The 12,487-nt window shown below is 47.8% G+C and overlaps 1 protein-coding gene across 5 annotated transcripts in view; it reads right to left on the bottom strand.

Annotated features, from left to right (window-relative positions):
• The window catches only part of DIP2C (disco interacting protein 2 homolog C), a 391,979-nt gene that overhangs the window by 118,938 nt on the left and 260,554 nt on the right, over positions 1–12,487 (bottom strand). For all 5 annotated transcript variants that reach the window (XM_064371797.1, XM_064371795.1, XM_064371793.1 and 2 more), the window contains one exon: positions 8,235–8,345. In XM_064371797.1, the coding sequence (XP_064227867.1) occupies positions 8,235–8,345 (111 nt within the window). The remainder of the gene's footprint in view (positions 1–8,234; positions 8,346–12,487) is intronic.

The following is a 12,487-nucleotide window of genomic DNA, read 5'->3' on the forward strand; positions in this document are numbered from 1 at the left end:
CCTCACATGTAAAACGGGGACAGAAAGAACAGCCCTCGCCCAGGTTTGTTGACAGACAAATTCGAAGTGTATGGAAAGGGCTCAGTACAGGGCTGGTGCTCCATGGGTTGCATTAAGAGGCTGCTAGTGTAGTTCCCTCTGATTCTATAAGACTATGATTATATGACATAATTACCACGGAGGACAGACAAGGTTTGAGAAAACACTTCTATCTAATACATCAACACCAAGCACCTGATTTTTAAAATACTCGAAGACCAAAGGCATGGAGGGCACACCTGGTGTGGGTGCTAGGTAGGAAGAGTACCTGGGCCAGAGAAAGGAAAACCTGGGTCACCACCTTCCTCACCCTGAGCACGCCCGGTCCGCCCCCTCCTCACCGTGAGCACGCCCGGTCCGCCCCCTCCTCACCCTGAGCATGCCCAGTCTCAGCAAAGTAACTAAGCTTGCCAAAACAGGTCACTGCTGTGCAGCCGCACTGGAGATACGGGTACAGGTGGCTCCTGCCAGCAGCAGTTCTGAAAGGTCAGACCTGCGCAGACCAGACTCCCTTGGCTGCAGCAGCCAGGGAGCCACCATGCCCATGCCAGTCCTCACTCCTGTCCCGCTGCCTGGAAGCAGGTGGGAGAACAGCCAAGGTGCTCACATCACTCTCTCTACACCCACCAGCTGTGCCAGCTGCATGAAGTTTCCATTATTTGATTCATAAAATAATCTGAAAGCTCCAAAACAGCCAGGATTTCAGGAACTAAAAATGCCACACAGTAAGCAAGTCAACCCTCTTCACTCCCCAGATGTCTCTGTGTGCAGCCCCCAGCGTGGACTGCCCCCCAGCACAGACCCCTACAAGTCCTCTCTTCACTCCCCAGATGGCTCTGCGTGGGGCCCCCAGCATGGACCGCCCCCCCCACATAGACCCCTACAAGTCCTCTCTTCACTCCCCAGATGGCTCTGCGTGGTCCCCCAGCATGGCCGCCAGCGCAGACCCACAGGTCACCCCTTTTCATTCCCCAGATGGCTCTGCATGGGGCCCCCAGCGTGGACCGCCCCCCCACATAGGCACCTACAAGTCCTCTCTTCACTCCCCAGATGGCTCTGCGTGGTCCCCCAGCATGGCCACCAGCGCAGACCCACAGGTCACCCCTTTTCACTCCCCAGATGGCTGTGTGGACCCCCCACCACCCCAAGAGTGGACCACCCCAGAGTGGAGCCTGCACAGCCCAGTTGCTGTTGGTGACTGGAGGCCTGGCTGTGGATCTTCCCACCTGCTCCCTGATAATTGAAAACAGGAGATGAAGACTGGTGTTTTCACCTGGGTAAATTAGGAAGCATTAAAATTTCAAAGCTGTAGTCTCTTAAGTGTTTAGTTAGACTTTTCTTACTGTAGATTTAAATCTGTGGAATTTTCACGGAGCAATAACCAAACAGGCCAACCAGTGCACACACGAAGCAACTCCGTGAGGTCTGGCCACGGGGAGCTCAGCTGACAGAACCCACTTCGGTGACGCCTTGTGGTGCTTTCCCTGCAGGCAGTGCTCGCTCAAGTGAAGCCATGATCAGTTACTTGTATGTGAATCTCAGCATCACATTAGAAAATGCCTCAACTCTGCAAAGGTGAGGGGCACAGGTGGGGTGACATCAGCTTCCACAGCAGGAAGGCGGCTCCGCCGAGCCAGAAAGCGCCCAGCTGAGGCAGGAGCACTTGCATGACAGTCACAAGACGGAGGAACGGCTGAAGCCAGTCGCTCATGGCTGTAGGTGAAACGCTGACCTCGGGCCAGGAGCCAAGCTTTCCCTAAACCCTGCCTTTGTAGTGTTTGCCCATGATTTAATCCCTCAAGTGATAAAATCATAAACATAAAAAGACCCCTAAAAATTAAGGAAGAGACCAAAAACCACAGGAGCAGCGGGCCTGGGGGGATGCAGCTGTGATTCAGCCATGGTAAGGCTGGGCCTCCTTCTCCTCATCACATAGACAGTGCCCCCGCAGCCCCATCAGATGTCAGCCCTCAGCACAGCTCTGCCCAGGCCTAGCCGGCATGCATAGAACAGCACTTACCGTGACTCACCCTACACACCCGTGTGGGAGGCAGTCCCGGGAAGCCTTCAACACACACACAGGTGCCCACGCACACACGCACTCACACACATTCAAACACAGGTGCCCATGCAGATGCGCAAGCACAAACACACGTGCCCATACACATGTGTGTGCACATTCACACACAGGTGCCCATGCACACACACATGCACACATTCACCCACAGATGCCTATGCACACACATTAACACAGAAGTGCCCATGCAGATACACATGCACAAATTCACACGTGCCCATACACGTGCATGCACACATTTACACACAGGTGTCCATGCACACACATGCACATTCACACGTGCCCCTGCACACATGGGCACACATTGACACACATATGCCCATGCACATGCATGCATACACACATTGACACACATACTCATGCACACACGTGCACACATTCACACAGATGCCCATGCACAAGTGTGCACACACATGTCCACACATGCATGCACATTCACATACTCATGCACACATGTGCCCATGCACAAACACATGCATTCACACACGTGCCCACACATACATGTGCACACACACATACAGAATCAATAAAGAACAGGACCAGGTAGGTGGTCCCTGCACACAGCACCAGCAGCAAAGGGCTATGGGTCTTCGGTGAGCCTCACAGCCTCTGCACGTGACCCAAAGACGGGTCAGACCACTTGGACTAGTGGCAACGGCTTTCTTAATTCACAGCCCTCAGTCCTCTGTCCTTGGAAGGGTGGCGCCGGCCTCAGTCTGGCTGGATCTGAGGCCAGCTCCGGGACACAGGTGCCATGCTTCAGGAAAGTGTGAATAACAAGAATCCTCCCAGCACCATTCAGAAAACTAGGTTCTCATCAGGGCCTGTATTCTAAGACCCTTCTAGTGGCTGTAGGACTGACAGATGGAAGAGATATTAGGGCTCACACACTTGTCACTACACGAATATGCTCATTTTGCATTGCACCACAGCCAATGAATTCCTTCAATTAAAAATAAAGTTCTCTAAGACCAACAAACTGCTATATTCTAAAGGCACATTTCTCGAAGGATGGCACACAAATGACCAACACATCCATGAAAAGTTGCTTGACATCACTAATCATCAGGGAAACACAAATTAAAACCACAAGGAAGCCAGGTGTGATGGCTCATGCCTCCTAGCACTTTGGGAGGCTGAGGCAGGCAGATCACTTGAGGTCAGGAGTTCAAGACCAGTTTGGCCAAAGCGGCTAAACCCTCTCTCTACTAAAAATATAAAAATTAGCCGAGTGTGATGGCACATGCCTGTAATCCCAGGTACTCAGGAGGCTGAGGCAGGAGAATTGCTTGAACCTGGGAGGCAGAGGTTGCAGTGAGCTGAGATCGCACCACTGCACTCTAACCTGGGTGACAGAGCAAGACTCCCTCTCGAAAGAACACAAAAAACAAACCAAAAACCACCACAAGGAGACATCACCTTATATTGCTCACATTGGTTATAATGGCTTTTATTAAAAAGAGGAAAAATACCTGTTGGTGAGGACGCAGAGAAAAGAAAACCTTTGCACACTGTTGGTGGGAATGCAAATTAGTACAGCCATTATGGAAAATGGTACGAAGGTTTCTAACAAAAAAACTAAAAATACAACTACCATATGATCTAGCAATCTTGCTATTGGGCATTTATCCAAAGGAACTGAAATCGATCCAAAATTCAGGAGATTATCTGCATCCCCACATTCACTGGAGTGTGACACACAAGGGCCAAGAAGAGAAATCAACCAAAGTGCCCAGCGACCGATGAACGGAGGCAGAACCGGTGCTATTCCGCCTTCAGTGAGGAGGAAAGCCTGCCATGTGCTGGCCCAGAGGACATTACTCTATGGGAAATAAGCCAGCCACAGAGAGGAATGCCGCAAGACCTCCTTTGTCAGAAGAGACAAAACCTCAGATTGGAGGAAGACGTTTTGAGATCTACTGCACAGTGGGGTAACTATAGTCAACAAAAATGTAATGTACATTTCAAAATAACTAAGAGTAAATTCCAAATATCTCATCATAAAAAATGAGGGGTAAGCAAGGTGACAAATATATTAATCAGTTTGATAAACATTCCCGTTGTATGCGTATATCAAAGTATCACACTGTACCACATAAATGTGTATCATTTGTCCGTTAAAATAATATTTAAAAAATAAACTCCAGTCACAGTCTTTAGAACTCAGAGGCTCGGCCTTAGGGGAGGTCTGTCTTCTACACCTATGACATCACTTGTGGCTTCCCTAGAATCCAAATGCCCTGTTAATGTCTGTGCATTCTTCACAGCTTTCTGCATAGCCTGAGACAGCTGCAGGCAAAGTCACGTCACAGTTATATTGGCACACAGAGGGCGAGGCAGGAACGTCAGCCATTTCTTCTGAGAGGGGTTTTGGTGCTCATCATGCTTGGTAATAAAACTGCATTCATGGAGGGCCCCTCCCTACGTCCTAGAGGTGAGTGAGGGGACAGGCAGGGGCTCTTTACTGGCATCTTCATGTCCTCGTCACCTGCGCAGGTTACAGTCACTGACACCTAAGTCCTCAGGGACCTCCCAGCATGAGAAGTCCTGTTCTCCTGAGATGTCCCCACCCTGTTTTCCTGCTGTGCTTCCTGCCCTCTGACCACACGGAGTCCCTCTGAGAAGCCCCCATCCCCATGCAGACCCCACCCTGTGCACAGTGAACCTACAGCCTCTACTGGGGTGCAAGGGGCTCTCAGCCCAGGGGACTGTCCGGTTGTCCTGCAGGGGAGGATTACGGTGAAACGTTTCATGGCTGAAATAAATGCCAACTTGGAATTTCTAAAAAATCTGCATCAGTGGTATTTGGAGCTATGCCCAGGATTTCAGATAACAGGATGGCATTTCTGCCAACCAGAAAGCAGCACTCGAACTTGCTCAGGAAAACCACCTCCCACCTTCATCCAAATTATTTTCCTTTGCAAACCAGCCTGGTGTGGAGGACACCAGGCTATACACTTAACATGGACAAATACAAATTGTTAAAGTGAAGAAAAGAAGAAAAAATTGTTACAAATAACAATGATACATGTTCTGTGTCTGGTTATTGAAGCAGTCTCCATATGCTCGTGCCTACAAGTTCCTGCAAATCATCATTTCACTGTTGCTTAGAGACCTCAGAGCATGTCCAGAGAGCCTCTAACCACTGACATGAACATCAGCTGAAGAGGAGCTGCATAAACCCCTCACTAGATCCCAGGATGGGGGTTAATTGAGGCACTGAGAGATCACAGCTGTCACGCTTAGGGAATCCTCCAGTCCTTTCCACTTTTCTCAAGTACTGTGACGACCAAGGGACCCAGGGCAATGTCTGAGGCACACGTGGTGTGCAAGCTGCAGATCGGGGGAAACGCATTCTCCCAGAGTAGCTACCATAGACACCCCCGCCCCTGCTGGAGGGGAGCTCTGCCAGACACACACACACGGGAAGCCAAGCATGAACCTCCTGGCACTGTACATAAGAAATGAAAATAGCAATCATCTTTCCTGTTTCCAAAAAGAATCCCACGTTCTCTCCCTCCTCATCCAAGGGGCAGAGTTTGAAATGCAACCATGTAACTGGCACAGACCCTGAAGAGATACCCATGATATGTTCCAAGAGGTGGCAGACGGTTTTCTTAAATATTGAATCAATAAACTTTCATGTCGGAGCCACAAAGACAGCCGAAAGTTCCTTTGGAAACTCTCAGCCTGGGCTACCAGTGATTGCTGCCTTTTAGAGCTAGAAGAGTCACCCACACGGTGCACTCATTAAAGATGTGCTGAAGGGGCCAGGCACAGTGGCTCATGCCTGTAATTCCAGCCCTGTGGGAGGCTAAAGCAGGCAGATCACCTGAGGTCAGGAGTTCAAGACCAGCCTGGCCAACATAACAAACCTGTCTCTATTAAAAAGTAAAAATTAGCGAGGCGTGGTGGTGCACACCTGTAATCCCAGCTACTCGGGAGGCTGAGGTAGGAGAATCGCTTGAACCCTTGAGGCAGAAGTTGCCATGAGCTGAAATTGTGCCACTGCACTCAAGCCTGGGAGACAGAGTGACTCCATCTCAAAAAACAAAACAGCAATGCACTGAAGGGAGCTGATGGTTTCAAGGAAGTGTCCACAGGCACATCGCAGGTTCAGACCCGGTGGCCCCTCAGGGCGCATAGTGCTGGCTTACTCCCACAGGACTGGCCATCCTACAGGGAGCAGCAGCATGACCTGCACTGCAGCCACTCCACGTTATGTCTCTTAAAGTTACCGTAACTCTGCTTTACAGAGGAACAAACTATCCACAGGGACTACAACTGATATGTAGAATAAACCAATAATAAAATTCTAAGCCCCTCAACCAACCGAAGAGACCTCTTCCCTCAGCCAAGGACATTCCAAAGTTAACCTGAAAAACCAGTTCAGCCATGAAGGGGAGGACGGGTTGGACGTGCCTTACACCCTGGTCCTCTGAAATTCAGGTACAGCTGACCAGCAATGGCATTAAACAGACTCTTTGTAGCAATAAGATACCAACATGACAAATAGCAGGCCCTGAAAGAAATAAAAGTATTTTACCTCAAAATATATTTCTTTGACATAGTTTGAAATAGTCCTATAAAGCTCTCTCTTGCAGGGAAAATCTACATTCGTAGAGAATCTCCTTCCCTTTCTAGGTCCTCTTCCTGATGCAAGAGAGATCTAACTAAGTCTGGCACTGTTTTACGTCTGATAAGAACCATTTACATCTATTCTCTCTGAAGCCTGCTACCTAGAGGCTTCATCCCCATAATAAAAACCTTGGTCTTCACAACCCCTAACCCTAAGACACTGGTTTCTATTGATTCCAGGGCTTTAGATGAATTCTTTCAACCAACTGCCAATCAATCTTAGACTCCACCTGTGACCTGGAAGGCCCCCGACTTCTGCTTCAAGCTGTACTGCCTTTTTAGACCAAACCAACATATGTCTTACATGTATTGACTAATGTCTCTCAGGTCTCCCTAAAATGTATAAACCCAAACTGCAGGCTGACCACTTTGGCTCATGTTCTCAGGACCTTCAGAAGCTGCAGCCTGACCACCTTGGCTCATGTTCTCAGGACCTCCCAAGGCTGCAGCCTGACCACCTTGGCTCATGTTCTCAGGACCTCCCAAGGCTACAGCCTGACCACCTTGGCTCATGTTCTCACGACCTCCCAAGGCTGCAGCCTGACCACCTTGGCTCATGTTCTCACGACCTCCGGAAGCTGCAGCCTCACCACCTTGGTTCATGTTCTCAGGACCTCCCAAGGCTACAGCCTGACCACCTTGGCTCATGTTCTCACAACCTCCCAAGGCTGCAGCCTGACCACCTTGGCTCATGTTCTCACGACCTCCCAAGGCTGCAGCCTGACCACCTTGGCTCATGTTCTCACGACCTCCCAAGGCTGCAGCCTCACCACCTTGGCTCATGTTCTCACAACCTCCGGAAGCTGCAGCCTGACCACCTTGGCTCATGTTCTCAGGACCTCCCAAGGCTGCAGCCTGACCACCTTGGCTCATGTTCTCAGGACCTCCCAAGGCTGCAGCCTGACCACCTTGGCTCATGTTCTCAGGACCTCCTGAAGCTGTGTCAGGGCCATGTCCTTAATTCTGGCAAAATACAATTCTAAATTGAGACCTAACTCAAATATTGTTTTATTTACAATGCACATTAATTTTTTTTTATATTGGATTAAACAATAACTACAATAGTAAGTTTAGTGGTTTAATTATAGAATAAGATCTGACAAGTCACAGGTCAACCTGGGACTAGATAACGTGAAAACACCTGAACAAAAGCAGCATCCACCATCGTTCAAAAAATAATAAATTTAAAAAACTATTATTTACCCCAATTCTAGTGCACATAACACCAAGGAACAGGATTCTCAAACACCCTTGCTTTACTGACCAAGATGCTGCTGCTCCACATTCGACCCCAAAGCTGTGCTCCACCTCGGGGGCACCCATCCCAGCTGTGGGGGCCACTAGTGACCACACCCCTTATTGAGGCCACTGAAGAAAACCCAGTTTCTCAGAACAGCAAGGAGGCCTTCACCCTGCTGGGAGACTGCCACCATGAAAACCATGTCACCCAGTGAGACCAACCAAAGGGCACGCTCCTTACCTTCCTCGTGAGAGGCACCTCGATGGGCACAGGGACCACTTCTGCCAGCAGGCAGCCGTAGAAAGCCACCATGAAGGCGGCCGGGTCGTTGTTGGGGAACACCAGCGCTACCTGTAGGACAGGCAGAGTGGGGTCAGCGTTAATGTGGGATCCTGGCTTCCTAAGACGCCGCAGAAGAGCCTGGTTCTAGGTAAGAGGGCATGCCTCAGTGAAAATCAGGTGCCCTACGTAAGATGCATTTCAGTAAGCTGTGTTTTAGTAAGCATCACATACCTTGCCTTTAATTCACGTAGAAGACAAACACGTGAATAATCGTCTATGACACCGTCACTGGAGCACAACTGCCTCTTTCTGCATCCATACCCACACGTTTTCACACAGATGAAGTTACAGCCTATTGTTGCTCACCAAGCTTTCTAAGTGCTTCCTTGTGTTTCTACAGAGTCTTCATAACTGTCATGGGACGGTTGTACAGTTCTTCATTAAGCCGTGCACAGGACTCAACTCAGATCCCATGTTCATGTTTAGCTCTGGGATCTCGGGCACAACTGTGGCCTTTCCAAGCCTTAGTTTTCTTCTCTCAAAAGTGAGAACGATGATACAGCCTATGTCTTAATGTTTGGTAAAGGTCAAATGAGAGAATGTAGAGAGCTCAGTGGGATACCTGACACACAGCATGAGTTGGTAGACACTAAGTGACTGGAACTGGGGCTGGCAGCACCGTCAGTCACCTGATGCCGCACACATGCATGTGTTGTGGCCCTGCCCTGGCAGCAAAGTCCTCCCTGTGTAGTTGCCTGTATGTGACACCAACTGATCTGCCTAGCTCAGCTTCTCTTCGGAACCAAGTTCCTAAGAATAGATTTGTCACAGAGTTCTGAAAGTGTGGTTAATGTAAATTATCATCAAGTAATATTGGTACCTAATAGATAGTATGATTTTTTTTTAAGAAACAAATTCTCACTCTATTGTCCAGACTGGAGTGCAGTGGCACAATCATAGCTCACTGCAGCCTTGAACTCCTGGGCTGAAGTGATCCTCCTGCCTCAGCCTCCTAAGTAACTGGGACTACAGGAGGGCACTACCACAGCCAGCTAATTTTTAAAAAATATTTTTAGATGGGGTCTTGCTATGTTGCCCAGGCTGGCCTCTAACTCCTGGCCTCAAGCAATTCTCCTGCCTTGGCCCCCCCAAAGCGTTGGGATTACAGATGTGAGCCAGTGTGCCTGGCCAATATGATTTCTAAATGTTTTCTGATAGTCCTTAACAGTATGGTGTATCCTGAGGAAGAATGATTTTCCTTCAGTGATAGAGTTTTAATAGACAACCCTATTTCTGGATTCCCACTACGTCCTGCAGAACTCTGCTTCTATTTTAACACAGGTTACTGGTAGCTTTAGTGTCATTCTTCCTTACGGACAAGTTTGGTATGTTTTCATCAGCACATGAATCCTATGATTTAGCACATATGCATAATTTTTGCATTACCTTTTTTTTTTTTGAGATGGAGTCTTGCTCTGTCACCCAGGCTGCAATACACTGATGCAATCTCAGCTCACTGCAACCTCCGCCTCCCAGGTTCAAGCGATTCTCCTGCCTCAGCCTCCCAAGTAGCTAGGATTACAGGCATGTGCCACCACACCCAGCCAATTTTTTAATATTTTTTGTTGAAACAGAGTTTTACCATGTTGGTCAGGCTGGTCTCAAACTCCTGACCTCAGGTGATCTGCCTGCCTTGACCACCCAAAATGCTGGAATTACAGGTATGAGCCACCACACCAGCTCTCATTCTTGAACTGAAACAACTTTTCATTAAAAATGTCCTAACTGGAAGTAATTTCATTGTAAACAGCTTTAGATAAACATCCTGATAATCTCTGTATCCAAGCAAGCAGGCTGACATGAAAGGATCCAGATGGTTGTTGAGAGAGGACAGGCCATGCTGGAAAGGCCGAGATGCAGGAATCTGGTAGACACAAAATCAAGTTCTGGATTCTATGAATATTTCCTTTCTGTGTGGCATTTCCACAGTCCACTATAATCTGCTAAATAAGAGTTAGAAAAGGAATGAAATGATTTACACGTCTATGCAGATAAGCCACAACCAATTCTTTCTTAAAACTACCTAGTCAGAGCCAATTTATCTAGACTGGAATTGTAATGGAGAAAGAGTAACTCATGCAGAGTTGAGTTTATACTAGTCATGAGTGTCATCTGATGGACTGAGAGCTGATGGCATGTTTTTCAGATCTTGAACAAACAGTATTAAGTTAAATATAAGATTTCCACATGACCACTGCTTCTTCCCCTAAGGCAGACCAAAAAACACCTGGAAACTAAGTTAGACAATTCAGAAGATGTTGAAGTTCCATCCAGAACTGATGGTTGCACGCATTCATAAACAGCGTGTTCAATTCTGACTCGTTATTCTTCCCAGAATACCAGCTTTGGAGGTACAGTCTTCACCAAGGGCACACGGCTGAGCTGGAGAGGATACCTGTCATCCCCACAGCCAGACTGTGATCAGCCCTCCCCCGAGAAGCACCTCGAGTCTGGCTCCTCTCCTGGCTCCTGGCACCTCTGCTCAAAGGAAGTTCTTCCTTACCAAGGGTTTAAAATTCTCACTGGTTTATCACTATTCAGAGTTAATGCTGAAAATTCCACATTATAGACCACTGCAGAGTTGTACTGAAATGTGAAAAGTTAATAAAGCAGAATATGAAACTGTACATTATTGTATGGATGCGAAAATACAAGTAACGGAGAGAAAAGGGTCAAATACTTAAAGGCTCTTTTGGCATCAAAACTGAGAATTTTTTTGCAGTTTGTTTTAGGAAAAAGAAGTTTGTACTTACATCGTTTTTCTTAGGCATTCCTTCAATATGTGAACCAGTCACACATCCTGTTTTATTGGTACCCCCATAGTGACGCCAAAACCATACTGTACGAATGCAAAGATGCTCGATTTTTGTCAACCCACATGGCTTCCCTCCACTCAATCCTGTGTGCTTCTCTGATCTCTGACTGCACCTGATGATTCACAGAGGAGGCATCAGCCAGTCAGGAGACGCAAGCCCAGCCTCCTCAGCGGAGCGAAGGCCTTTCCAGCTGAAGGACTCCCAGCTTCCTCCCAGCTCCCTCCAGGGCTCTGCACGCAGCCGGCCCCAGTGTCCAGCTTCAGCACCTTCCACACTACTTCCGGGTACCTGCCCAAGAGCTCTAGGCTCATCTTTTTCGAGAGGCCTTCTCAGATACTCTTTCGTAAGAAAAATTTTAGAAAAGTGGCCCCTTTTTCTAAAGGGGCTGACCCACCAAGCCAAACCAATCCCTGCCCAAAAAAAGCCTCTTTATGTATTTCATTCAAACTGTGCTCCTGTATCCCTACTGACGTCTTAGAGGAACACAGGAGTTTATTTTGTAATTATTATTATACGGAAACTTTAAGAATCTGGAGGCCATCCTACTAAAGAATTTTTTAAAAAACTATTAAGACTATGAACCACATTACAGATAAAGGAGATATTCCATGACAATTGCCATTTCATTGTTGTGGCAACACAACATTTATGGTTCTAACAATTTTTACATGCAGAATTCAGTAGCATTAAGTACAATCACACTGTTGTACAACCACCCTCACCAGCCATCTCTAGAACCTTCTCATCGTCCCAAGCCGAAACTCTGTCCCTATTAAACGTCACTTTGCATTCCCCTCCCCAGACCCTGGCACCTACCCTTCTACTTTCTTTCTCTACAGTCTGACTACTCTAGGCACCTCATGAAACCACCCTTGCAAACACTGTAACTGCAGAAATTATGACAGTGAAAGGGATCAGAACTAACCGACTCCATCTTGCTTCTAACCTTTAAGCTGTCCTTGTTCATTCCTGGGTGTAGGCCAAACTAGCCTTGGGAAGGAATTCAGTTTATGGTTTGACTCTGAAACAAAATTGATAATAGCCCTTTCAGAAAAAGGCCCCCTTCTTGCCTGGGGACCAGTCAGCCTTTGCAGGACAAACAAATTAGCTACAAGATTAGAAATTACCATTTGGGGTCATACAACCTCTGGCTCCAAAAGTCTGACCCTCCCAAATCACTCCTGGGGATAACATCACTATTGTAAAACCTAAGATCAGGGCTTGAGATAATTTGCAGACCTTGTACTTGATGGAGTAGCTGACACCACCCAGACAGGTCATCTTGCTCACACAGTTCAGTGATGCCACCCAGGAATAGAACACAGCAGGAAAAAC

This window comes from Aotus nancymaae, unplaced genomic scaffold, assembly GCF_030222135.1.
Source record: "Aotus nancymaae isolate 86718 unplaced genomic scaffold, 86718_ANA_hifiasm-v0.15.2.pri h1tg000173l, whole genome shotgun sequence".
NCBI classification, from domain to species: Eukaryota; Metazoa; Chordata; class Mammalia; order Primates; family Aotidae; genus Aotus; species Aotus nancymaae.